This window comes from Haliotis rufescens, unplaced genomic scaffold (genome assembly GCF_023055435.1).
Source record: "Haliotis rufescens isolate VD_foot unplaced genomic scaffold, xgHalRufe1.0.p SCAF_25, whole genome shotgun sequence".
Lineage (NCBI taxonomy): Eukaryota > Metazoa > Mollusca > Gastropoda > Lepetellida > Haliotidae > Haliotis > Haliotis rufescens.
The window spans coordinates 2,950,063-2,975,579 of NW_025963946.1; the positions used below are offsets into that span (position 1 = coordinate 2,950,063).

Sequence of the window (25,517 nt, forward strand, 5' to 3'; positions counted from 1 at the left end):
ATTTTTTTTATTCGGAAGAACCTTTCTCCTTCTGCTGTTATGGAATCAACTAAACTAGACTTGGTTAGTATGATCTAGACTTGCCTAGGAATTTAGTAAAACAGAATACCTAAAAAATATAAATTCCACAGTCATGGCGCAGGACCAGGCCTGGGAGACAGACTACCGCGTGAGTATTGCATTGAGAACTGACGGAATCCCGCTAGGGTCAGCCTGGGCCAAGTGTAATCGGATATGTTGCTAGGTCTCGAGTTTTAACTGTTGGCATAATAGAACAAGCTTGGGCACAGTGGTGCAATAAAGGGGTTAGTTTTCTTCCGGGATTGTTAATGTAGAGATTAAAGCATTATCAACCCACAATTTGTCTGTTTTAAAAAGAAAATGTGCTATTGTGATTTCATATTCATAATAATGCTATGCTGTACCAGTACATGGATATTACTTGCTTGTACTCGAGGTACATTGATAACGTATGCATGTAAAGGCTGGCATGGGACTCGGTGTAGCCGGTGTTGGTTTACTATCAACTATAACCGCCACGCCTATCGTACTTGACATGGAAATAGCCGCTGGAGTCTCTGGACTGGCAGGAATAGCGATAAAATTTATTTCTCGTAAGTTGCCAAAGAAAGCATTAAAACATGATAATATTCGGATACTCGCCGAATGAGAGTGAGTTGGGTTTAACGCCGCTTTTAACAGTATTCCAGTTACATCACGGCGTGTCAGCTTAATGTGGGAGGAAAGCCCGAAGTGATGCAGGTCTCAGACGTTTAGCACTTCGGTGAAACCCACGAGCACGGGTATGGTGTTGACAAACCTAGAAACATAATCGGGGCGAAGCGGGATTCGAACCCACAATCATAGGTTTCTGGCGTGCCCAAGGGACGCAACTCTGCCTTAGACGACTGGGCCACCCGTGCCCCCGATACTCGCCGAAGCAAAGTTGAACAGCATTGAGGATCATATTTCAACAGCACTGGCTGATTGTAAGATATCCGAGGAGGATTTTCGTTCAGTGTTGTCAGAACTCACCAAATACAACACAATAAAGCAGGAGATTCGATCTTAATATCGTAAGATCAGTGGTATTAGCGAAGACGAGAAAAAAAGTACATAGAACAGGGGACACAAGCGCGTCAATTATTCCGTGCCAAAACCAAAGAACTGGTTGGAGATTGAAAATAGATTGTTTCCTATCATTGGATCGCACCGCATAACAAATCATACATTCATTTAAACGAATGCTTACATAAATATATAATAATGGAGAATTATAAACCAACAAAGGAAGAACTCGAAAAAGCTATCGAAGCATTTATGCTCAGGGACAAAATTATCAAATGGAGAGAATTACCACAAGGTATATATTATATCAATGATGTCAGACCAACCAAATACGGTCATCAATTGTTTCTTTCCAATTACCAAGAAGAGTATATAGTCTGGTCTCCTAGTAAAATGAACGAAGAACTTATTAAAAATGTTGAATATCACTTTGTTAAAAAAGTATGGTATGCGTATGAGTAAAAATAATAGAGAATATTTTCATTACAATTTAGTTTAGTCTCATCATCGTTTTTGTGCTAAAAATTCCCTCTATGGTATCATTGATTGACTCAAGGTAGTGGTGAGCTAGAGTCAATTTAACTTAATCTCATGACGATCGTTGAATCGCATCAGCGTTTACACATAAAAAATTCTCCCTGTAGTAGCAGTATAGGTATATAAATCTGCCTCCAGTGGGGTTGCGGCAGAATCACCATTACCTATACTACTTTCTGTGACGTTCCTTGTAAGAGCTGAACATTTAGTATTGGAAAAAGGCTCAGGGTAGATGAAATGGAAATTTGCAATAACATATTGTGTGATGCATAAATTGGGAGCTTATTGCAATTGCAAATATCGTCTTTCTTTTTTGACAATAAATAACAACAAATTCAATCAAACGAGTCACAGCACGACTGTATGTGCTCATATTTCAACGCCATCATCACTGTTCGTGTGATAATTAACCGATCATTATTGACTTATCAACACTGACTATTGGGCAATCTTTTTGTTCCAAAGGGAAATAACTCTCCTTTTGAAATGATATAAGCGACGGTCCAAACTGTCACTTCCGGTCTGGTTCCCGGATCAATGCGCGCTGCGACAACTACACTCTCCAACCCAGAGTTCCATGCGGCCGGTGTCAATTATACCGGTACAGTTCCGCCCCTCTCGAAATAAATTCTCCCCCTCCCTACGAAATAAAATCTCCCCCCAGAATATTTCCTCCCCCGGTCGTTTTATAAATACTTGCCATGCAGTTCAATAGTTGCCAAACACTTCTGATAGAGACGATGTTGAGAATGTGGAGTGAAAAGGGCTTCACTTTGAGCACTGTGTTTTCTTTACTACCGCAATATGAGACAATAAAGTGGTATATAGGTGGATATAATATTAGTCGTTAGATATAAAGAATGTTTAGTAACTTAAGAAGTTCTAGGACAGTTATTAACACATGTCGTGTCAGCCCTATTACATTCGCGATTGTCCACTTCCAGAAAACATCCTGTGTTGGTTTAACATGAATTAGTAAATGTTAATTAGGGATGCCCATAACGTTAATTAATGAGAGACGACTAGTCAAAACACTGTCATTTCCTGCCCAGGACATCACACCCCTACACGCTAAGGTCGGTGAGAAACATTCTCATAAAACAACACACACACAGTCAAGACTGTAGATTCCCGTCGTCTAGCTACAAATCCCTGTGATGTATTAAAGGTTGAAGAATTTTGAACTGAACTGTCCGAAAGTTTATATCTAAAATGTTGGAATTGGATACAGTGATAAAGTCTTATATCAATATGTAGACTCATAAATATTGGTTTTATGTTTTAACGGAGATATGATATTTTCTTATGAAATATCGCGTATTAGAGTAATTTGCATGCTTTACCATTCATTGTACCATTCTAAACCATGTGAATGTTGTATGTCAGTCAATCGGGTGAGAAAACAGCCCAATCCTCGCTCTATAAAGGACTATGTCAATCATTTTGCAAGTTGAAATGACCCCTGATACTTTATGAATATTTTATAACAGTTTATTCATAAACTTAATGCTTCGTACTATAGGCCTGTGGCCTCTTCAGTGCTGAATAAAGATTGAAAATACATCAGTCAATCAAAGATGAAGGTAACTTTATACATCAGAGTTCTTTAGAATTAGTTCATGTTTTGTTCTTAGACTAACATTTCAACCATCGATTGTGTTCACATGTAGACTCAAACTGGTATATTAAAAAAATGTATACAGACAATAACAACTGTATTAGAAACAACAAGTTCTGTAGAGACTCATGTCTCCCATCCTTTGTTTGGTATGATTATGTCTTATAATTATTTTAGGATGGAAGGTACAGTTACCAAATAAAATATTCTGAAATATCAATTCATTATGACCATATTTCATAATCTATTTTTTAAAGTAACCCTCCTTACATTAAAGATAACTATTTAAAGAATATAGTACTTAAAGACATTGCAACAAACCGAATAATCAGGGGGGAGACTTTATACTGAGGGGGGCGCGAAATATATCCGCCCGGGGGAGATTTTATTTCAGAACAGATTCGCCGGGGGAGAATCTGTACCGGTATAAAATCTCCGGGGGGAGAATTTGTACGGGGGAGAGTTTATACCGGGACACCGGAACCGGGTCGGTTTGGACTTGGCTGGTGTTGAGGGAGGGGCCTGGTGTAACGGCGGTCTGTGTTTCCGTGGTCTTGCTTGTAGGTGGTGATGGGAGGGGGGGGGGGGGGGGGGGAGTCAGGGGAGAAGATACTTTTCCTCTTTCTCTTCTTCCTTCCGTGACCTGTCCCTACAGGCGTGCGAAAGGGCTCCTCCCCTCCGGATTCGAGGGGAGCGAGTTCCAATGCTGCTGTTGGGGGCGGAGGGGTGGTGGGTAGGCTCTCCTGGATCTCCATGGCGGCGACTGGTGGAGCCTTCTTCACTTTGGGCGGCCTGGCCTTCTGTAGCGGGCGTGGTGCAGCAGGGATAGAGGCCGGGGTGGTTTTCTCCTTAGGCTTGGTCTTGGCCGGAGCTTTGACCAGAGGCCTTTTCCTTTGACCTAAGTCAAAGGAGATGGAGAGGGTGGAGGAGTTGGACTTGTAGGAAGTCCTGACTACTCTTCTTTCATTAATTAACGTGTTGGGCATCCCTAATTAACCTTTACTAATTCGTGTTAAACCAACACAGGATGTTTTCTGGAAGTGGATATTCGCGAATGTCAAAGGACTGACACGACACGTGTTAATACTGTCCAAGCACTTCTCAAGTTCCTAAGATTCTTTATATCTAAAGATTAGTATTATATCTAATTATATACCACTTTATTGTCTCATATTTCAGTAGTTAAAGAAAACACAGAGCTCAAAGTGAAGCTTTTTCACTCTACATTCTCAACATAGTCTCTATCAGAAGTGTTTGGCTTGTGTTGGGTCCGACTTGGCCCGGGCTGTCAAAATGCACTTTAAACACACAAATGTATCATCAAATGTCTTTAAATCTATAGACTAGCATTATATCTACCTATATACAACTTTATAGTGTCTCAGTTCGCTGTATTTAAAGAAAACAAGGTGCTCAAAGTGAAGCCCTTTTCCCTCTACATTCTCAACATAGTCTCTATAAAAAGTGTTTGGCTTGTGTTGGGTCCGACTTGGCCCGGGCTGTCAAAATCAACTTTAAACACATAGAAGTATAATCAAATGTGTTTACATCTATAGATCAGTGTTATATCTACCTATATACCACTTTATAATATATCAGTACATCGTCTTTAAAGAAAACAAGGTGCTCAAAGTGAAGCCCTTTTCCCTCTACATCCTAGACATAGTCTCTATCAGAAGTGTTTGGCTCGTGTTGGGTCCGACTTGGTCCGGGCTGTCAAAATCTTCTATAAACACAAAAATCTATCTTCAAATGTGTTAACATCTATAGATTAATATTAAATCTACCTATATACCACTTTATATTGTCAGGGTACATCGTATTTAAAGAAAACAAGGGGCTCAAAGTGAAGCCCTTTTCCCCTCTACATTCTCAACATTTTCTCTATCAGAAGTGTTTGGCTTGTGTTGGGTCCGACTTGGCCCGGGCTGTCAAAATGCACTTTAAACACACAAATGTATCACCAAATGTCTTTAAATCTATAGACTAGCATTATATCTACCTATATACAACTTTATAGTGTCTCAGTTTGCTGTATTTAAAGAGAACAAGGTGCTCAAAGTGAAGCCCTTTTCCCTCTACATTCTCAACATAGCCTCTATCAGAAGTGTTTGGCTTGTGTTAGGTCCGACTTGGTCCGGGCTGTCAAAATCTTCTATAAACACAAAAATCTATCTTCAAATGTGTTAACATCTATAGATTAATATTAAATCTACCTATATACCACTTTATATTGTCAGGGTACATCGTATTTAAAGAAAACAAGGGGCTCAAAGTGAAGCCCTTTTCCCCTCTACATTCTCAACATTTTCTCTATCAGAAGTGTTTGGCTTGTGTTGGGTCCGACTTGGCCCGGGCGGTCAATATCTACTTTAAACGCACAGATGTATCTTAAAATGTGTTTACATTTATAGATTAGTATTAAATCTATCTATATACCACTTTATAATGTCACGGTACATCGTATTTAAAGAAAACAAGGGGCTCAAAGTGAAGCATTTTTACTGTATTTTCTTAAGAAAATCCCTGTTAGAAGTGTTCGGTCCGACTTGGCCCGGGCTGTCAAAATCAACTTAAACCTCACAGATGTATCATCAAATGGATTCACATCTATAGATTACTATTATATCTACCTAAATACCACTTCATAGTGTCTCAGATCGCTGTCCTTAAAGAAAACAAGGTGCTCAAAGTGAAGCCCTTTTCCCTCTACATTCTCAACTTAGTCTCTATCAGAAGTGTTTGGCTTGTGTTGGGTCCGACTTGGCCCGGACGGTCAAAATCTACTTTAAACACCCATATGTATCTTCAAATGTATTTACATCTATAGACTAGTGTTATATCTACCTATACACCACTTTATAATGTCACAATATATCGCATTCAAAGACAACTGGACCGTTAAAGTCAAGCACTTTTACTGTATTTTATTAAGAAAATCCCTGTTAAAAGTGTTCGGTCCGACTTGGCCCGGGCTGTCAAAATCAACTTAAACCTTACAGATATATCATCAAATGGATTCACATCTATAGATTAGTATTATATCCACCTAAATACCACTTTATAGAGTCTCAGATGGCTGTACTTAAAGAAAACAAGGTGCTCAAAGTGAAGCCCCTTTCCCTCTACATCCTAGACATAGTCTCTATCAGAAGTGTTTGGCTTGTGTTAGGTCCTACTTGGTCCGGGCTGTCAAAATCTACTTTAAACACATAGATGTAAAATCAAATGTATTTACATCTATAGATTAGTATTTTATCTACCTATTTACCACTTTATAACGTTTCAGTACATCGTATGTAAAGAAAACTGGTCCGTTAAAGTCAAACACTTTTCCTGTATTTTCTTAAGAAAATCTCTGTCAGAAGTGTTGGGTCCGACTTGGCCCGGGCTGTCAAAATCAACTTAAACCTCACAGATGTATATTCAAATGTATTCACATCTATAAACGAGTATAATATTAACCTATATACCACTTTAAAGTGTCTCGGTTCGCTGTATTTAAAGAAAACAAGGTGCTCAAAGTGAAGCCCTTTTCCCTCTACATTCTCAACATAGTCTCTATCAAAAGTGTTTGGCGTGTGTTGGGTCCGACTTGGCCCGGGCTGTCAAAATCAACTTTAAACTCACGCTTGTATCATCAGATGTGTTTATATCTATACCTTGTTTTCTTTAAATACGATGTACTCTGACGGGAACATAAACATCATAATGATAATGATGGTGATAGTTGTTTATGATGAGGATGATCACCATATTTTAACGTCCGTGTTGTGATTAACAAGGAGGCCTTTCATGATTGAATTTAATCGTGCACTATTGCACATATTTATTTATCTGAAGATCCTCTTGTGAAGCATGTCAAGACTGAAAACAAGTCAATGGATTTTCCTAAACGACCCATTGATGCAGTAAGAATATCAATGTTAATGTTTATTTTGTTGATGGTGCTGGACGGTACAGAAATGAGTGTCAATAAAGCGAAGTGCCATATCAAATCGACCTAGAGCCAGTCACTTGCTACTCGAAAACGTCAATGTGTGATTTTGTGTCAAAGTTGATGTCCAGCTTGACACAAACACAGTATCTTTGGCATGGTTCGATCCTCTTGTTACCGTAATGTGTGGTTTTGATTCCGAGACCACCAATGGTACGACCCAGAAAATGCCTCGTGGGAAATGATAATTACATATAAAATTCTTTGGAATACGCCCACATACAGAGTCAGACGTATCCAAGCGAACAAACCTGATATGGTCCTTTTTGATAAATCCAATGAAAGCATTGTATGACCGATTTATCTGTTTCTTTTGAAACTAATGAGATTCAGGAGAAACAAGGCAAAGACAGTATGAGGACCGTACTAAGGAAATGTCAAGCTAGCTTCCCAAGTTGTTATACTCGCCATTCATGACAAGAAAAATCCCGTTTCCTGACGCTTAAAATAGTGTTTATATTAATTAAAATGCACACATTTCCAAATATTCGAAATATTCCAGTGTCCATACCGTCCACTATCCTTGAAGGATAATGATGACGTAGACGACAAAAACGACAACGACAACAACGATGTGCTGGATAAACTTTCAGAAAGCATATGATTCTGTCTGTTTGGGAATGTTTGGACATGTTGTAGAAATTTTCGTCAGTGTCCACATCGTCCACTATCCTGGAAGGTGTATCTTGCCACATATGTTTGCGGGTAGAGACACAAAACCAAATAAAGACATGACACATGTGTATGCATACAATTTGGAATAATACGGACAGTTTACAATCCTAGACACATTCCACATTAAGCCATGTTAGATATGTTTACACTGCTGTTTTATGTATGAGAACACAAGAAAGTACGGATTTGTCAGTCATTCAAATCTCGGGTTCAGCAAAAGTTTTCGTATCTATTTTTAGTAAAAATCGTTAGGAGTTTTGCGAACAGGGTGTTAGTTGTCAATTTTAGGTGCTTAAAATGCACTTTAATGAATCCTTGGAGTCTGTAACCTTGAGAAACGTTGTAATGTTATTAATACAAAAATCAGTAAAAGATAAAGCATATATTTTGTGACCGGAACTAGCATGTTCGAGGTAAAGCTTACGTTTTGTGTACCATCAAAAGCATGCAAGTAATGACATTTCTTCAAAACATGACAAAATCCCTATCATCCACAACATGAGAGATATTGACCACGAATGTGTGTACCGAACTCTCGAACCTATTCTCCGATCACGACCGCCTCACCATAAAAATACATATAGATTTGGACCTGTGAAGATCAGGGTTAGAACAGATCTTCAGCAACGAATGCTTGTATTAAAAGATGACTATGGTTGTCGTTAGATGCGGCTAACGGGATCGGGTTGGTTGTCAGGCTCGCTGACTTGGTTGATTGGCTGCATATCATCTTATCCCAATTGTTTGGATTGATGCTCGTGATGTCAATCACTGGATTGTCAGGTCCAGACTTGATTCTTTGCATGACCTCCGTCATATAGCTGGCATATTGCTGAGTGTGGCGTTAAAAAACAAAACAAACAAACAAACAAAACATATAAATTTTACCGCTTATTTCAAATTCGAGATAAAAATACATAGCGCCAATTCGAACTCCCAATCTGACTTTACAATAGAACTGTGTACCATGATATCGAAGTTTGAATTTGCCACTGTGACAGCTTTAAGAAATCTTAATTAGAATTTTACTTAACTGTAAACAATTCTCCTTGATACAGGTTGAGGAATCCGTAATGAAGTCAAAGAAAGTGATCATTTGCAACATTGTCAAACTTAGTTTCATCCACAGAAACCACGGACCTTTTTCGCAAAACTAAAATTCAACTCAATCCTTCACTTGTTTTTCTGTCACAATGTTTATTGATTATTACCTGCGAAATACATTTCAATTAGTCATCGAGATACATGTCAATTAGCCACACCTTACACCTGTTGTATTCTGAATTGATCGTCTATGCAATCGTGTTTCTATGGATCTATAATACACAGTCTGTTACTCAGTTTTATTTCGCTTATCGACTTTCTACATAGGTGAACAGGGACATTTATTTTACATGCAAACAACATGTTATTCAGGAAAATATAATTACATGATAGGGGTTTGTGAACACACAAATAATTATTTATTCAAACACCTCTTCCTTTAAAAAACATATATATTAACACACACAAATGGTTTTTACAAACAATAGTTGATTTTATGCTTCCAAACAAACCACACGCAAGCTATTGTTAAATTTTAAAATAAAGCCAAGGTAAATGTATCCACAATCATATTTAATCACAAATAACGTTCTGTTCTATATAAATGTAACAAGTGAACTAACCATTTCAGTGGATCTCAACATGGACAAAACTGTTGGAGATGTTCAATGAGTGAATGTTTATTTAATGAAGTAAAAACGTAGATTCTTTCTTTTGGTAAATACATGTAGCTGTACATCTTATAGATGTTCCAAGACAAAATGATATAATATCTACCTGTATACCACTTCACTTTGAGCACCTTGTTTTCTTTAAAAACCGCGATCTGAGACACTATAAAGAGATATTTAGGTAGATATAATACTAATCTATAGGTGTGAATCCATTTCATGTTACATCTGTGAGGTTTAAGTTGATTTTGACAGCCCGGGCCAAGTCGGACCGAACACTTGTGAGACTGTTGAGAGTATGGGGAGAAGAGGTCTACTTTAACCAACGTGTCTGCTTTATACACGATGAACAGTGACATTATTAAGTGGTATTTACATAGATATAGTACTATCCTATGAATATAAACACTATGCCGACAGATGGAAATTTGTATCGCGAGAGCTAGAAGTATTTGATACGTTTCAAATCTTATTTCGTTTAACGATTGCTCTTTTACATGTTACCTAGATCAGCGACGCTTACACACAGCTCCACTTTCTGGATTTCAAGCGATTTACTCCGAAATACCTAATTATGATTCACGTTTTTGGTTGGTGATTGTTCATTAATGTCATGTGTATATGTTGCATCAATAATATGTAGGTATGATCGCCGATAATGAAGTAATTAGCCAATAACACTTTGGCCCGTCTTGGCCCGGCCCGGCCCGACTTTTAGGCAATGCCCTCGTCAGTTGTCTAATACGGTCAAGAGTAAGATCTTCCGGAAGACCACTGCACTGGAGGTATGTGGATTATTGAGGAGGTACTACGTGTTTGGAACTGGGAGTTGAACACTAAGCACTTTAGAGAAGAGCTCACAATAAAACGTTATGGACTCGCGGACGGACTTGTGTTTTCATTTCAAGACGTACATTTATCAGGTTGAACTTCCTAACTGTAACAATAACTGAACTTTACGCCTTTTATACACATTTGTGATGGGGCGACAATGCGACAACGAGACATATTTTGACCTTGAAAATGTCGCGTTACGGCATCGTCGCCCTTTTGTAAAATAAAGAAAAGGATTATCAAAGAGCGACAATGCGGACACGCGACAATCCGACAAATGGCCAATTGTCGCGCTTTTGTTAATTTTGACACGTTTTGCTTGTTTTTGTAAAGGCGTCAATGCGACAATGCGACAACGAGACAATGTCCCTTCCATAGTAATCCGTGCAAATAAAACTGAGTAATGAAATAGAAGTCTGACATGCCAGTTAAAAGATAGAGTGTTGCAGCTTCTGATTTCATAGATCTTCAAGAAGGGTTATCAATAATGGGATGGGTGATGAGTTCAACTGCATACGCTGTGATTAACAATAATGCTCCGAGTCAATACATTTTGTCAAATGTATGACATGTATTACGTGAATGGACATATTGTTTATACTCGTCCATGTTTTTGACGGACAAAATAGTTTACATGCTCGGTAAAACTGAGGACGGGCATCATTGTGTGTTTCCGTGCTTTGTTCAGGTGAACAATTGACTTGTCCTTGCATGTGTTTGTGACGGGTGCCACTTGTGTGGCAGGATACGCTCACCTTTTCCCGAACACCCATTGGATGACCTGAACCACTTCGGATTTTTATCCCACATCAGTCTGATACACCATGATGTAACTGAAATACTGATATACTGTACAGTTGAAAATGATGTTTAATGCGATTACCGTAGTGTGTTACTGCAACTGTTCATATTTTGTGCAGTGATGTTATGTAATATGTAAAAGAAAGCATATTCAATTAGCCAATTGATTTGAATAGAATATACTTGCGTCAGTGTATTTTATTAACGCCCCAAATCGTAATTTAAACACATAAAATAACAGATCACGCATGGTGCCTTGACTTACTACTAGATTTAATGGGCCACCCCGGAATAAAATAGTTCCGCCCAAAGCGAGGAACATATGTTTTAGTATGTTTACAAGAAATATATTCCAAACAATATCCTCATGAGATGAGAGGATCTTTTACAGAATTACCTTAGTAAGTCAATTACAATGACAGAGCGTCGTAATACATTTACATCAAGTACAATACGTCAAAATGGCCGACACGATAAACGTGACGGGAGATATTTTCGAAGTTGTTAATTAACCTGTGGCTATTTCAAGCCTTTGGCATCACTGATCAATTGGCCGATCATTGAAAGGTGATTGTGAAGATGTGTCAAATAGATACTAAGGTAAATTCATAGATTTCTGTAAATTGTTACTGCGACAGTTTGGATTTTTTTTCGTGTTTTTTCTCTCTGGGATGGGTTGTAGCGAGGGTATCCTTAAATGGGCTTGCAACCACGCTTCTGTATGAATTCGTACCAGGGAATTCCAAGGGTTTTCCCCAGGAATGTGGAAGTAGTCAGTGTTTACGCCTTTTCAAGAATACAGTCACATGAAGAACGTCATGAGACCGACCTCGCGTCCAAGTCGTATATCTTGTGAACTTCACATTAAAAAAATAGTTATTGTTATAACCAAATGAAACATAACCCATTATCCGATAGGGGTAACTGTACATAGCCGTTACCACAATAAACTTAGTAACATTGTTTGGTTTGACTTCTTGGCGCGTGTCTGAATTCCATTAACATGTAACAAATCCTAAAACTAGCTTATCAGCAAATCTCGCTGCACTGCGCGCGAGAGATACTAGAGCAAGGCATGCCAGAAATACGAAACCTAATGCTTCCGAAAGGAAGCCTTGGACATCACGTGCATCGGGGGACCAGCGCCATCTGATTGGCCGTTAACAGTTGTACAACGCGGAGCAAAAAGCATCGTTTTTCCGTCCATTTTACGCTTGAAAAACTCGACCCTTTTCTGGACACTTTCTAGACGCTGACCAATTAATCAATTTTAATGAATTTTTAGTCGTTTTTCCGTGCAATGACCATATACGGAAAAAACGACGTTTTCGTGTTTGCAGTGTTATTTGATAAACGCCGCTGTAGTAGCCTCAGCAAATGGGTACCCAGTAGGAATATAAGTGGCATACGTCAACAGCAGTGTGTACGGGATCCAATATGGTACCTCGAAGAGTTAACAGGGTCAATTGTCATGAGACAAGCAAGTGACATCAATCAACACTATAACGTGATGCTATCCGAACAGGTCGTTGATCCTACTTTTTACGAGACAGCAACTTACCGATCAGATAACTCGATTTTTTTGCATTGATAAAGGAAGGTATGTTAATGCAAACCCACAAACATGAAGGAGTAGGTTTGGGTTGTACTCTCTCCAGCAAGCAGAGAATGTATTTGTAATTCAAAAACTCTCACTCACTCACTCACTCTCCAGGAGCATGCTTTAGGGTATAGAGATGGCATAACGTTATTGATTGTGCAGTTATTATTATGGTTATTATGATTAGGAATATTACTTACATAAAAAAACTTTGTGTACAAAATATTAAAGTCGGACTTTGAGAAATATACGTTTTCTGATATATTGGTTGTTTTAGTGTGTCATGCTGCCTTGTTGTGCATGTAAGGAATATACTTATTCAGGAAAATATGATTTTACAATATCAACATCTACATATTAATCAACTAGTTGATTATTCTTGTTTTAGCCTTTGATGTAAAAAAATGACTAATACTGAGGACGGATGTGTGCATATTAGGCATATATATTTCTCCTAAAGTATAATGCAATGGGCAATCAAGAAAGAAGGGAACGTGAACATTGTTTTTGCAGGTTATACCGATGTACTGAGACACCTATCAACAGGCAAAGTAAAATATCAAATTGGATATACATGTGGTCCGCCAAATGTGTTTTCGATTATGTTCTTAGCTGGCAATTCATCTTCTCTGAGATAGAAACAGCATCCATGCATCTGGAAATAAATAACCCCAATGGAGGTATTCTTAGTTGAGAATGCAGACAAACATCTAAATGTGCAGTAACCGAGCTCACCTTTGTATCACAGTTGTGTCTAATGACGGATAGCTCTACAGATCTAATGGGTATTGTTACCCATATATGGTTCTATTATCTTAGAGAAGGTCTCTGGTGTAATCCAAAGTTTCTCACTTCCTCACTCAAGCTGGCATTGACTTATTTACCCTTTACGCATACAACTAATGTGTGTAGCCAGAATACATCGTCACCGTTAGTGATACACACATTAAATGTCTTATATGTATTTGGTAATGACAATATCTCATTACTGAAAAAGGCAAACTGACTGAGCAGATAGGAAAAAGACAATGATTATGTTGAAGAAGCAATTTTTCAACACTTGGAAATGTAGCGATACTTCACATCAAATACGTATTGTTGTAGTTTCAAAGCCCTTTTAGAATGTATCCATTACATTACACTGAATAGAGGAATTGATAAATAGATGTGTAATACTATTTCTTCATCCGGATTCATAGTCTAGTTAGTCATAAGTATGTAAACGTTAGCAACCATTGAAAGTGATTTCATTACTTAGCTTAAATATTTATGCTGGAGCTTTTGGACTAATCAAGTGACTATAAAGGTTCGCTCCTCCTACCTTTTACTGGAGTTGGTATCCCTACAATGTGCACTGTAGGAAGATCATTCAGAACTTTTGACGCCATGATTTTGCTGAAGTAATGCCAAACTCTCAGTAAATCTTGCTCAAAACATCGATATACTTTGTGGAATTTCTACAAAGTATGCTAGCATATATTATGATATTCTGGAGGTAACATTTGTAACAACACCCACACCTTGCAAGAGCAACGAGGAGGAAAGTCCTGTAGAAATACAGATTACGACTTGACAGTTCTATGATGAGGCAAGATGATCAGGATTGATTTTAAAGGATTGGACAATCACAGGAAATAGGCCATTGTTTCGTGGCTCAAACAAGATAGAACATGTCAAATGTCTCAAGGCAAGTGAATGGATAGGTACAATTCATCAATAGGAAATGTGTATTCTCTTACCTGATACAGAATGACAAATTAATGCTAGTGTCCTACACCATTCCTGTCTGATGGTGTTTCTGGAGTAGCCACACATTCATGCACGTCACTCTCATTGACATTCAACCAATATGCCAATAACGGGATGTAAACGTGCGTTTAAGGGGCCATCTGAACAACAGTTAATATTTCTAAATGCTCCAGATGAACATTTGTTTGATGGATCTTTAAGACCACTCCATAGTCTAGTGGTAGAGCGTCCGCCCGGAGAGTGGTAGGTCAAGAATTCGATCCCCGGCCGCATCATACCAAAATGGTACTTGTTGTTATCCTGTCTTGCGCTCGACATTAAGGGGCTAAAGCAATGACTGATCGGCTCGGATTCAGTATAGTGTGTCTGAGTGGGTTATTCATGTTAAACTGCGGCATGGTATCTCAGTGGGCTAGCACTGTAAATTGGCATCAGTCCAGACTAGTACAAGCAGCCACGGCCACACACACACACACACACACACACACACACACACACACACACACGTCCATGCACGTCACAATATAAGTGCAATAATATTGGACATGACAATAAACCCCATTTCACCTCACCTGACGGATCTTTAAACTACCTGCATATGCATGACAGACCTATTCACACAATCTTTGGTTCTTGCAGAAAATACACATTACTGATTTTCAATTGGGTGTCACTAATTCATGATATCATGGTATAGCTACAAAATGTACTTATTGTGTATACAAGATAACGTATTGGTTTTCATTGAGACCAAGACAAAAGGATATACCGGGGTGTTGAAAACACTTTTTGTGCCAACAAGGATTGAAAGTTATTGTTGATACTGGAAAATTGTAACCCTATCTACCAAGAGGCCTTGTCTGTCATAACCGAAACTGTTGCCTCCCATGTAAGATGGACCTTTACAAAACATTCGCAAAGGCAAAGGTATTGTGACATACACAAAACAAAACAAAACAGTCTATATAACGAGCGACAGTCTATATAACGAGCGACAGTCTATATAACGAGCAACAATCTATATAACGAGCAACAATCTATATAACGAGCAACAGTCTATATAACGAGCAACAATCTATATAACGAGCAACAGTCTATATAACGAGCAACAGTCTATATAACGAGCAACAATCTATATAACGAGCAACAATCTATATAACGAGCAACAGTCTATATAACGAGCTCTTTTTAAAAAATGAGCAGGTAACACGAAGGGGTTTGTAGGCAATTTCACAGGGACAGTAGCGAGTGTGTCCATTTTATGCATTGATGCAGGCCTGACATCTTCGCCTTGCTGAGGCCAATAAATGTTGAAGAAAGGCCTGGGATTCCATAGCAGTGAAAGGATAAGCAAGTTCCTGCAACGCTGTTTGAGTAATTTGAAGAGTTCGAAAATGACGTTGCGTTTCATCTCAGATTAGTTTTTGTTTCCGCACTCAACAATATTCCAGCTATATGACGGCGGTCTGTAAATAATCGAGTCTGGACCAGACAATCCAGTGATGGACATCATGAGCATCGATCCGCGTCATTGGGATGACATGCATCAACCAAGTCAGCGAGCCTGACGACCCGATCGCGTTAGTTGCCTCTTACAACAAGCATAGTTGCCTTTTACGGCAAGCATGGGTTGCTGAAGACCTATTGTACCCCGAATCTTCACGGGTACTCAGTTTGGAGACAGATCAGGATGTGTTGGAGGCACGTGGATAACACATTAACATTAGGATGGAAACGTGACTCATCAGTGAAGAGGGCCATTTTCCGCTAACGTGTTGTTCCCCGCAACACGGATCCTGTAGATGCGTAGACGCCGTCGAACCGTCCTGGCAGATGGACGTTTGTCACCAGGGATAGTACGGGCTGTACGAGTCTGGAACCTGTGTCGGAGATGCGTGGTTAGAATCCAAGTGACTTGCCGGGGAGGTATCACGGGTGGGCAGCTACCAAGTGGTCGATCTATGATGTGTTTGTTCTATTTATAACGTATCATAAGTGCCATATGGTGTACCTGTGAACGTTGAATAGACATACGACGTCTCGTTTGGGTACATATTCAAGAATTCCTATGGCACGAAATCTGTATATTTTCACTTATGCGTGACAGGGTAAGATATCATCAAGGCGATCTAAAGTGGTGTTTTTCTGCTCCGCACTTCGGAAGATTGCTCAGAGTAGCTAGGATATGGGATCGGATGTCTGGCCTTTTATAGAGAGAACATGTGAAGCATTTACTCCCGAATATTCGTTATTTTGAGCAAAACCATGTGACACCATCGACAATACTATTTTTGGTTGGTTGCGTTTATTGAAGCTTTTTCACACTAATTGTCCCCAACTCCCTAAACAAATTTTCCTAAGTTTTGTACTTTAATTTTGTGCTGATTCAGTGAAAGTAATCTATATCAGAGATTACGGAAACAGCCAATTTGCTCCTTGCGTCAGAAGTGGCGTTGCCCACATCTTCTGTTACCTTATCTTAAAGGCATAGCAAATAGTCGAAGACGATGGAACAACTATGTGCATGATATATGCCCCTTGGCGAAGTGTTCATAAAAGTATGATAAAAAACTATGATGGGAGATCATTTTAAAGTATCAATTCTAAATTATAGTAAAACGGTTTGGAGCCACTCATTTTGTGCTGGTCGGGGCAAATTTAATCAGGATTATAAACAGAATTGTATGACACAAAAAAAGTCATTTAAACGGGCACCCCTACAGTCTGACATATTGTGAATTTAATTATCGCTCATAATGTCACTGGAATGAGTGAGTGAGAAAAACGACATGGTCTAATATAAATGTCAGTACCACCACGATTTTCTATATGCAGCACAGCCAGTAACAACATGTTAGTAACAGAGTGTTCCAGGCCTCCATCTGTGCTGACAAACAACAGAAACAAAGAAGTAGTCGTACGCATTACCCTAGAACCGCTCCTGGCTTCTGATTGGTCGAGAGGATCACGTGACCTCTGTGACGTCACATCCGGTCACGTGACCTGCGCATGTGACTTGCGTGCGCATCCAAGATGGCGGCACACCCGTTTCCGGTGGCGCGCGCATCAAAGATGGCGTCGCATCCGTGTCCGGTGGCGCGCCTTCAAGATGGCGTCGCATCCGTGTCCGGTAGCGTGCGCCTTCAAGATGGCGTCGCATCCGTTTCCGGGGAGGAGGGGGAAAACCCGGAGAAGCGCACGTACAAGGTGAACAAGATCGACATGGTTTTTGTTCTTTTGTCGTTCTAAAAATAGAAATAGAAAAGGCGGTGGGGGTGAAGGGAGGGAGGTGGCGGTGAAGGGTTGGAGGGAGGAGGCGGGAGGAGGCGGGGGTGGGTTCACGGTGTGTGGGGGGTTGGAGGGTCGTCAAAGCAAAGGAGGAAAAGCTGTCTTTCGGGAGAGATGGGTGGCCCTGAAAAGGGCCGTTGGAAAACAAACTGGAAACGGGAAACGACAGGAAACGGCAGGAACACTGGAACACTGGAACACTGGAAAAACTGCAAACGATGGGAAACTGGTAAAAACAGTGGGGCAGCATGGCCCATGCGTTAGTCACTTTGTTCAGATGATCTATCTTATTCATCCTCTACTTCCATCTCATCCTCGGACTGAAGGTGTCGTCTGCGCTTTGAAGGGTGTTTTCTTGAGGGGCTTCTGTTCCGTTTTCTTTTCTCTAGACGAGGTGTGATGCCTACACGGAGTTGTGTGAGGCATTCTTTTAGGTCGAGGACATCGGCATGCATGTCTTCGATGAGATGAAGCACTTGTGCCACGGGTGTCACGGGTGCCACGGGTGTCGACGTGGACGGTGTTGCTAACATTTTCTTTCGACTGGGTTCTGGGCAATCTGCAGTGAAATGACCCAGGGCTCGACAGTTGTAACAGCGGTCCAGGCGATGAGGAGTGTTCTTTGGACTGGGTTCTGGGCAACCTGCAGCGAAATGACCCAGGGCTCCACAGTTGCAACAGGGGCACGGGTTCCGATTCTCCTGCTTCTCTTGACTGCTCATCTTCGGACAGACATAGTGACGGTGACCTTGATCGTGACACTGGAGGCATGTCACTTCAGGGCAGTACAGGTAACTGTGACTGTCGGTCTGACACTTCATACAACTGTATCGAGCTGACATGATGGGTTTCATAGAATGCAGTGTGTGTGAGTGGCTTCGCTCTTGTTTTGTTTTTATAGGAGAGGCACTGATACCCTGCTTCCTGGTTGGTTCGCCAGGCCGCAGCTCCGATTGATTCGTTCCGGGGCCTGGCCTGCACCTCGGTTTTCCAAAACGGACCGACCCCTGTGTTTTTTTTCCATAGGAAATGGATTTTACCATGGGAGAGAAAGCACAACCCCGGTTCGCCCAATCAGAGACCCGCCTGGTCCGAGCGCGGTCTCTGATTGGTCGACAACCCAGGCTTCCGATTGGTCCGATTTCGATCCGGTTTTTATCGGGGTGTGCATTTCGATCCTGTTTTGTTTTTTCTTCATCCTACAGACAACATAACACGACTATGAGTTCAACTTTTTTTTTAATCCCCCTGATCACATGTACCAACACAACAAAACAAAAGTCACAGGATGAGGGGGGACACTTTGTCACTTGGGGTGTACAAGACACTCGACTCTTCTCTTCCCTGCTTCTTGGGACACCAAACCTCTGTATTTTTCGTTCACTTCTCCATCAGGACAAAACACGCACAAGTATTCGCAGGGGACTTTGGCGTGCTTCAGATGTTCTTTCCAGGGTTGGTCCGTGGCTTCCCATTGGCGGAGTGTCACACCGCAGCAATAACAGATAACACGGTCACCTCGTCCTGGATAGAAATAGCCAGCCATGGCCATGTCATAAGGGGTCTGGGTCATCTGTTTTAGGCCACGTTTGAAAAGACCTCAGACGTTCTTGAAATGAATCATAGTTGGGATGAGAAGGATGACACAAGGTGTAAGAAGGAAAAGGTCTCTCCAGAATGTCACTGAGTCGCCATGTGTCGTCCATCAAGAGTGTGTCGTCCATAAAGAGTGGACGTTTTCTCGTTTCTTGTTCTCCCGCCTTATCAGACACCCACTCAGAATCGGTGACGACATCTCGGGATGATGACATGGCATTCTTAGAACGTCTTTGCTCCATGATGACTGTGACTTCACTGAAGGTCTGAGGGTTCGCCTGCTTTTATGAAACTCTCCACCCTACTCCCTTCAACGGAAGGTCATGACCTTAGCTTCCACCTCCTCCACCTCATTACGTGACGTCATCCTGTGTTTGGGTTGACGGACACACGGCATGATGCATGACATGATACATGACATGACATGGCACACGGTGGGTGTGGTGATGCGTACTGGAATGACTGACACCAGGCAGCTGATCTTTCAAGCATAGCCTTTCTCTTTTATCTATTTTTATTTTAATTTTACACTTTGGTGTGCACTGACATGACAGACGCACAGACAGACAGACAGACAGACGGACAGACGACGTAAACGACATCTCAACTCAACCTCTACCCTCGGTTCGGCACTCTATTGGAGTTGAGATCAATCAAGACACAAAGAGTCAGTTCAATCAATCACTGTTTAATAATGGAAAAAACAATCACAACCAGATACAATGGAAATACGAAAAGTCAATGGAGGAGGGAGTGCTTTGCATGTCCCTACAACAACAACAACAACAAAAACGCGACAACGTTTTCCTCTTTCATCTTCAAGCTCTTCTATCTTCAATCCCATAAGAGGTGGTCCTCCCTCAAACATGTGAGAGGTCCATCCGTTCAACACGTACAGTCTATGGCCTCCATGAAACAGACATGACACATCACTTGATCACGGTTGCAGCTTACGTGTTGTAAAGTTCTTCGAGTGAAGAGGAGGATCACCATAAGATGTGATCCTCAGATGCGATAGGCATGTCATGTGTCACTATGCTGTCATAGGTCAACATACAAGTACAGTCTATGAGCTCCAGACCACAGGCATGACACATCACTTGCCCGCTGTTGCAACTGATGTATCTTAACATGTTGTTGTGTCGGCAAACACGAAATTCGCGTTGTAGGGGAGTGAGTTGAGCTTCTCCATAAGGATCCAGGTCAAGGTTGTCATCATCATCATCATCGTCGCAAACCATGGGCATACCTGAGGAGTAGACATGAACATCTTCCGGTGATGCTGGTGACCAAGAAGCCTCAAGCAGGGGGAGCGTGTCCAGATCCATGGAAGGGAGAGTGGCCAGCTTGAGCGCTTCATGATCATCGAGGTCACCCGTCGCCATCGTCACAGGGGCATTCGGTGAATAGGTGGGCTCCCGAGGTGTTTGTTCCCACCACTGTTCTAGCATGGTCTGGGCTGAACTGACATCAGGGGTCCTGTCAATCATAGGACAGAGTCCATTCATCATATGCATAGGTATAGTCATCATCAACATCGCCATCATCATCATCAACATCAACATCAACATCACATCAAGAATGACTGAGACAAAAGAAGAGCAGGGTACTTACAGCTGTTCTTGAGGAGAGATCTTCAGAGATAATTTCTTCCGTGATCGTCTTTTTGCAGAAGTTGCAGGTGTTGCAGGTTTCAAAAAGGATGTCCCCATCGTTTCGGTGTCTGTTGTCGCTGCTGCAATGTTGCTGTGGCTGCTGTGGTGGTGGTGGTGGTGACTGGCGCTTTGGTGGTGGTGGTGGTGGGTGTTGTTGCTGCTGCTGTGGGGACAACAACTGCTGTGGGTTTGCTCGTCTTTTTCTTCTGGATCTTCTTTAACGTCTTCTTCGATGTTCCTTTCTGGGGTTCAGTCAGCTTCCTCATCTTTGAACGTATCTGTTCGCACATCATGTCGTCGCCCTTCGTACGTAACTTGGCGTACGCGTCGTCGGTCTTCATCTTTAAACACAGCAAGTCGTACACTTCACCCCACAGTTCAGCAGTCATTTCACCGCTCCCATCTCCACTGCTTCCTTGGCCACTCATGTCGCTTCGTGTCTTGTCATTCAAGCGTTTCGACATGTTGTTCGACATGATGTTGTCCGGATGTTCTGTTCGTTGTTGTTGTTGTTTCTTTCCAAGTCTTCATGGAGGTGCGTCAACACTTGATGGTACTCTCTCCAAACACGTGTTTCTTCCAGATAAAACGCCAACAACCAACACAACGTGAGGAACATCAATCAGAGGGACGATGTTGTTGCTCGGTCCGTTCAGTGAAAAGTGATGACCGGAGAGCGTCGGTCGTATTAAAAGCCACGGAGGTCCTGCTTTCTGATTGGTCCGTTCCAGTGTCTGGTCTGAGTCTCAATTTTTTTCCAAACTGGACCGACCCTTGTGTTTCTTTTCCATAGGGTTAGGCTTGTAGCGTGAGAGAGAAAGCACAACCTCGGTTCGACCAATCAGAGCCCACCATGGCCCGAGCGCGGCCTCTGATTGGTCGACAACCCAGGCTTCGGATTGGTCCGATTTCGATCCGTTTTTTTTCTGTAGGGGTCAATGTCGATTCAGTTTCGATCCGCTGTCATGAATTTTTTTTATAGAAAGTCGTCTCTGTACACAAAGGGAAGCGTGTCTACAGGCAGCCCTGTGGTTTCGTCGTAGACGAGACGTCGTTTGTCGTACACGGTACGATAGTCTTTTCGGGAGGGTTGGGTCACAAGTGCTTTTTCGTGCCGAGGTCCTTTTCGAATGATCTGATGAGGGTAATCCAAACTGATTTTCTCCCCCTCTTTCCCAGGTGTTGGTTTCGGTAATTCAAAGTGAACCCTCGCACTTTGCAGGTCGTGCGCGTTCCATCGGGTCTGGGGTTCATTAACTCGTAGCCATAGTTTTTGGGGCCTCCCGACACAAACGTCTTGATGGTGTTTCCGTCCAGTTCATCCGTAAACTCACCCAACGAATGGCCCAGCTCTGGATTCGCGTCGTGGGGTCGATGAATGTAAATGACGCTGTCCGTGTCAAAATAGAAGACCCTGCGGCCCACCAGGGCAAGGGTCTCGTACAGCTTGAGACGTGCTTGGGCGGTGACCCAAGCGGCGATGGCGACGTTGAAATGAGAATGAGGGGTTTGGTATTCTTTCCGATGGGTATAGGTCACTTCCACCATGTGTTCGTTGACAACGGTCACATCCTCGATGGTATTGCGTTCATCCCTCCACAAGGCAAAGTACTGTACAGGATCGCTGATATAGAGGTTCTGACTGTAGTCTACCCGTTGTCCAAACTTGCCCCAGAGCGAATTCAGTTGCATCTTGGCAATCGTGCGAAGTCCTGGATTTTTTTCGATGCGATCCTTGTCCAACACAATGCCTTCTTTGTCGTAGATTTCCTGGATGTAAGTGTCGTGATCCGTACATCCTTCGGGGTATCCGCTGGCTTCGAGCTTCTCCTTGAAATGCCGATCGATGTAAGTGTCAAAGAGTCCCACTTGCTGGGTGTCGGGGTCATGCTGTGCAAAGGTGTCAAAATGCCAAACGTCGTAGATCTGAAGCACCCGGTAGTCATACTTCTTCACGGCTTCCTGGAGTTCTACGGTGGCGTACGTCCCCACCCATGACCTCTCTTCGTCCGTGTGCTGGCAGGGGGAGTCTGACCGGCCATCGGCACACGTACGGCACAAAGGACAGAGCAGTTTGCCAACCGATCTGTAAGGCAGTAGCGGATGGTAGAGTCGTTTCGGGGGTAGGACACGGCATTGGATCAGGCCTTTAAGTTCAAACAACGTGTCCACAGGGGGTTGATGGAGAAGGGCCGGGTGCCCCGTGGGAAACGCTCCAGTCTTACAAATGTAGGGGTAAAGGGAACAAATATCGATGTACTTGATGGTTTCACCTTCTTGGGCTTCGTAGCATAATCGCGTCGCAGTGGTGCGTCCTCCATAGCAGGCGTCGTGAGGGTTGAGCGGCCCGGGGACGTGGATACAGCGGGGCCCCTGCAAGAAAGCACGCAGAGCGGAGTCCTCCCGTTGCATTTTCGTAAACTCGTGCTCCCAAAGGGTGACGATCCGTTTCACCTCAGGGTGTTGACTCAAGAGACTCAAGCGGTAGCGGGTGTCGGTGTAACGGGCTCCCAACGACGTGCCCAGGACGGGATGCGGTTCTCCACGTCGGGTCTTGTGACAGGCCTGGCACCCATGCCAGAAACACCCCAGGAATTCGTAGACGGTGCCTGTCGCTGGATCGTAGCCATCCACGCTGTACCGATGGTGGCCCTCTCCACACGTGAACTCTTTTTCACCTCCATTCCTGGCGTGCTGGAGGTGCAGATGGGGGTCCGTTTCCATCAGATAGTGGAGCCAGTGCATACAGGCCTGGGAATAGTTTCTCTTGGGTTGGTAGCCTTGAGGTGGTAGAATGGCGATGGTATTGGGTTTCAGGTCGTGTTTTCGAAAGGATTTCATGGTGAACGCAGCAGCTGTCATCACTTCCACAAAGGGATCCATGCCAACCGAGTGGATGGCGTTCTGTCGGAAGTCGGCGCATCCCCGTCTCAAAATGTCTACATCGCTCTGGCAGTAAGCTAAAAGTTCTCCTTGTAAGTCGAACAAAGCTCCTTCTTGCACTTTTTGAGTATGCCACTGGAGGAAGACTGTGGGTTCTGTGGGAGACATGCCATCGGGATCGTACGTGACGGCTGGTGGATAGGGACCTCTGTAGGTCTGGTTGACTCCCGTATTGAAAAAGTGTGGAAAGTACCCTTTCTTCATTTCTTTCAGCCCAAAGCTCTTGGGAAAGGCTTTCAGGGGGTAAGGGATGAAATTTAAGCTGTCTTCGAAACACAACCGTCCCAGGGTCATCTGCAAAATTTGTTGGCCATGTCGGATCTTGGTGGGGAGTGTCACCAGGAGGGGGGACAGGCCCTTCAGGATTAAGTGTAAATCATAGGATCGTGCATTATGGGCCATCACATAAATGCGATCCTCCTTCGGGACTGTATGGCATGTGGTGTTCTTGTTCTTTGGCTTCTTTGTTTTCTCCACTTCCATGACCTCTTCCCCCTCCCCCTCCCCCTCCTCCGCCTCCTGCTGGGGTGATGCATGTCGTTGACGTTTGGAAGCGTACTTTCTTGTCATCCCGTTTTCTTTTTTTCCCCAGGCGGTCTGTTGTCCCCTTGCGTGTGCTACCCTCCTCTTCCTCTTGGTGGGGCTTCTCCTTGGGTTTTTCAGCCAACGTGGTCAACCACACACACACATCATGTCGCGTGGTGGGGCCTCGAAACACGATCTCACGGCTGGGACCATATCCTTCTTCTCTCCATGGACAGTGTTCGCACAAGTCCTTGCTCACTTCACTGATGCACCGTCCACATCCCAGTTGCACCACGCACAAATTTGGAATGTGTTCCCCCGTGTCTTGCATGCATTCAAAATCGTAGAAGGCGTATTGGACATTGTCTCGTACGTGATGTTGTTCCTCTTCCCCCCCCCCCTCCTCCTCTGCTTCCTCTCCCTTCCCCTCCTCCCCCTCCTCCTCCTCCTCCTCGTCGTTTTCTTCACGGAGAGGCGTCATGTAACAGCGATGGTCTGGGGTCATGGGTTCTCGGCACACCAAGCAGGGATGTTCTTCGTCGAAGCACTCGTGGTGAACCATGGGGGTCTCCAAGACGCGGACCAGATGAAAACAGGTTGGGCACCTGTGAATCGATTGACAGGCGCTGGGTTTTCCCTCTGACGGTGACTGGAGATGTTGAGTGTAACACGATTGATTGGAGAACCAACGTTGACATGTCAAGCAAGGGATCCCGTGCTCTTCCTGGGGCTTGCAATAGCTAGAGTGGAGGCAGCGGTGACAGCGGTATTCCTTGGTGCAGGGATGGGTTTCGGGATGATCGTAACGTTGGTCGCAGCGTTCGCAGTAATGGTTAGAGCCAAAAAAAGCGGGCATGGAAGTGATGACATCGTAGTGCTGATCATGATGATAGACATGCAGCACGGTGGCGTGGGG

At 42.8% G+C, this 25,517-nt stretch overlaps 2 protein-coding genes across 2 annotated transcripts; both read right to left on the minus strand.

Moving 5' to 3' along the window:
• Positions 1-20,168: 20,168 nt before the first annotated feature.
• LOC124150694 lies at positions 20,169-21,960 on the minus strand. The gene is made up of 2 exons (XM_046522696.2): positions 21,093-21,960; positions 20,169-20,957 (listed from the first exon to the last, which is right to left on the minus strand). The coding sequence occupies exons 1-2, from the start codon at positions 21,188-21,190 to the stop codon at positions 20,465-20,467; spliced, it is 591 nt and encodes a 196-aa protein (XP_046378652.2). The 5' UTR covers positions 21,191-21,960; the 3' UTR covers positions 20,169-20,464.
• A 268-nt stretch (positions 21,961-22,228) lies between these two features.
• Positions 22,229-24,646, minus strand: LOC125383599. Its single transcript, XM_048402181.1, has one exon. It carries the CDS (start codon positions 24,644-24,646, stop codon positions 22,229-22,231), a length of 2,418 nt encoding a protein of 805 aa, XP_048258138.1.
• Positions 24,647-25,517: the final 871 nt, after the last annotated feature.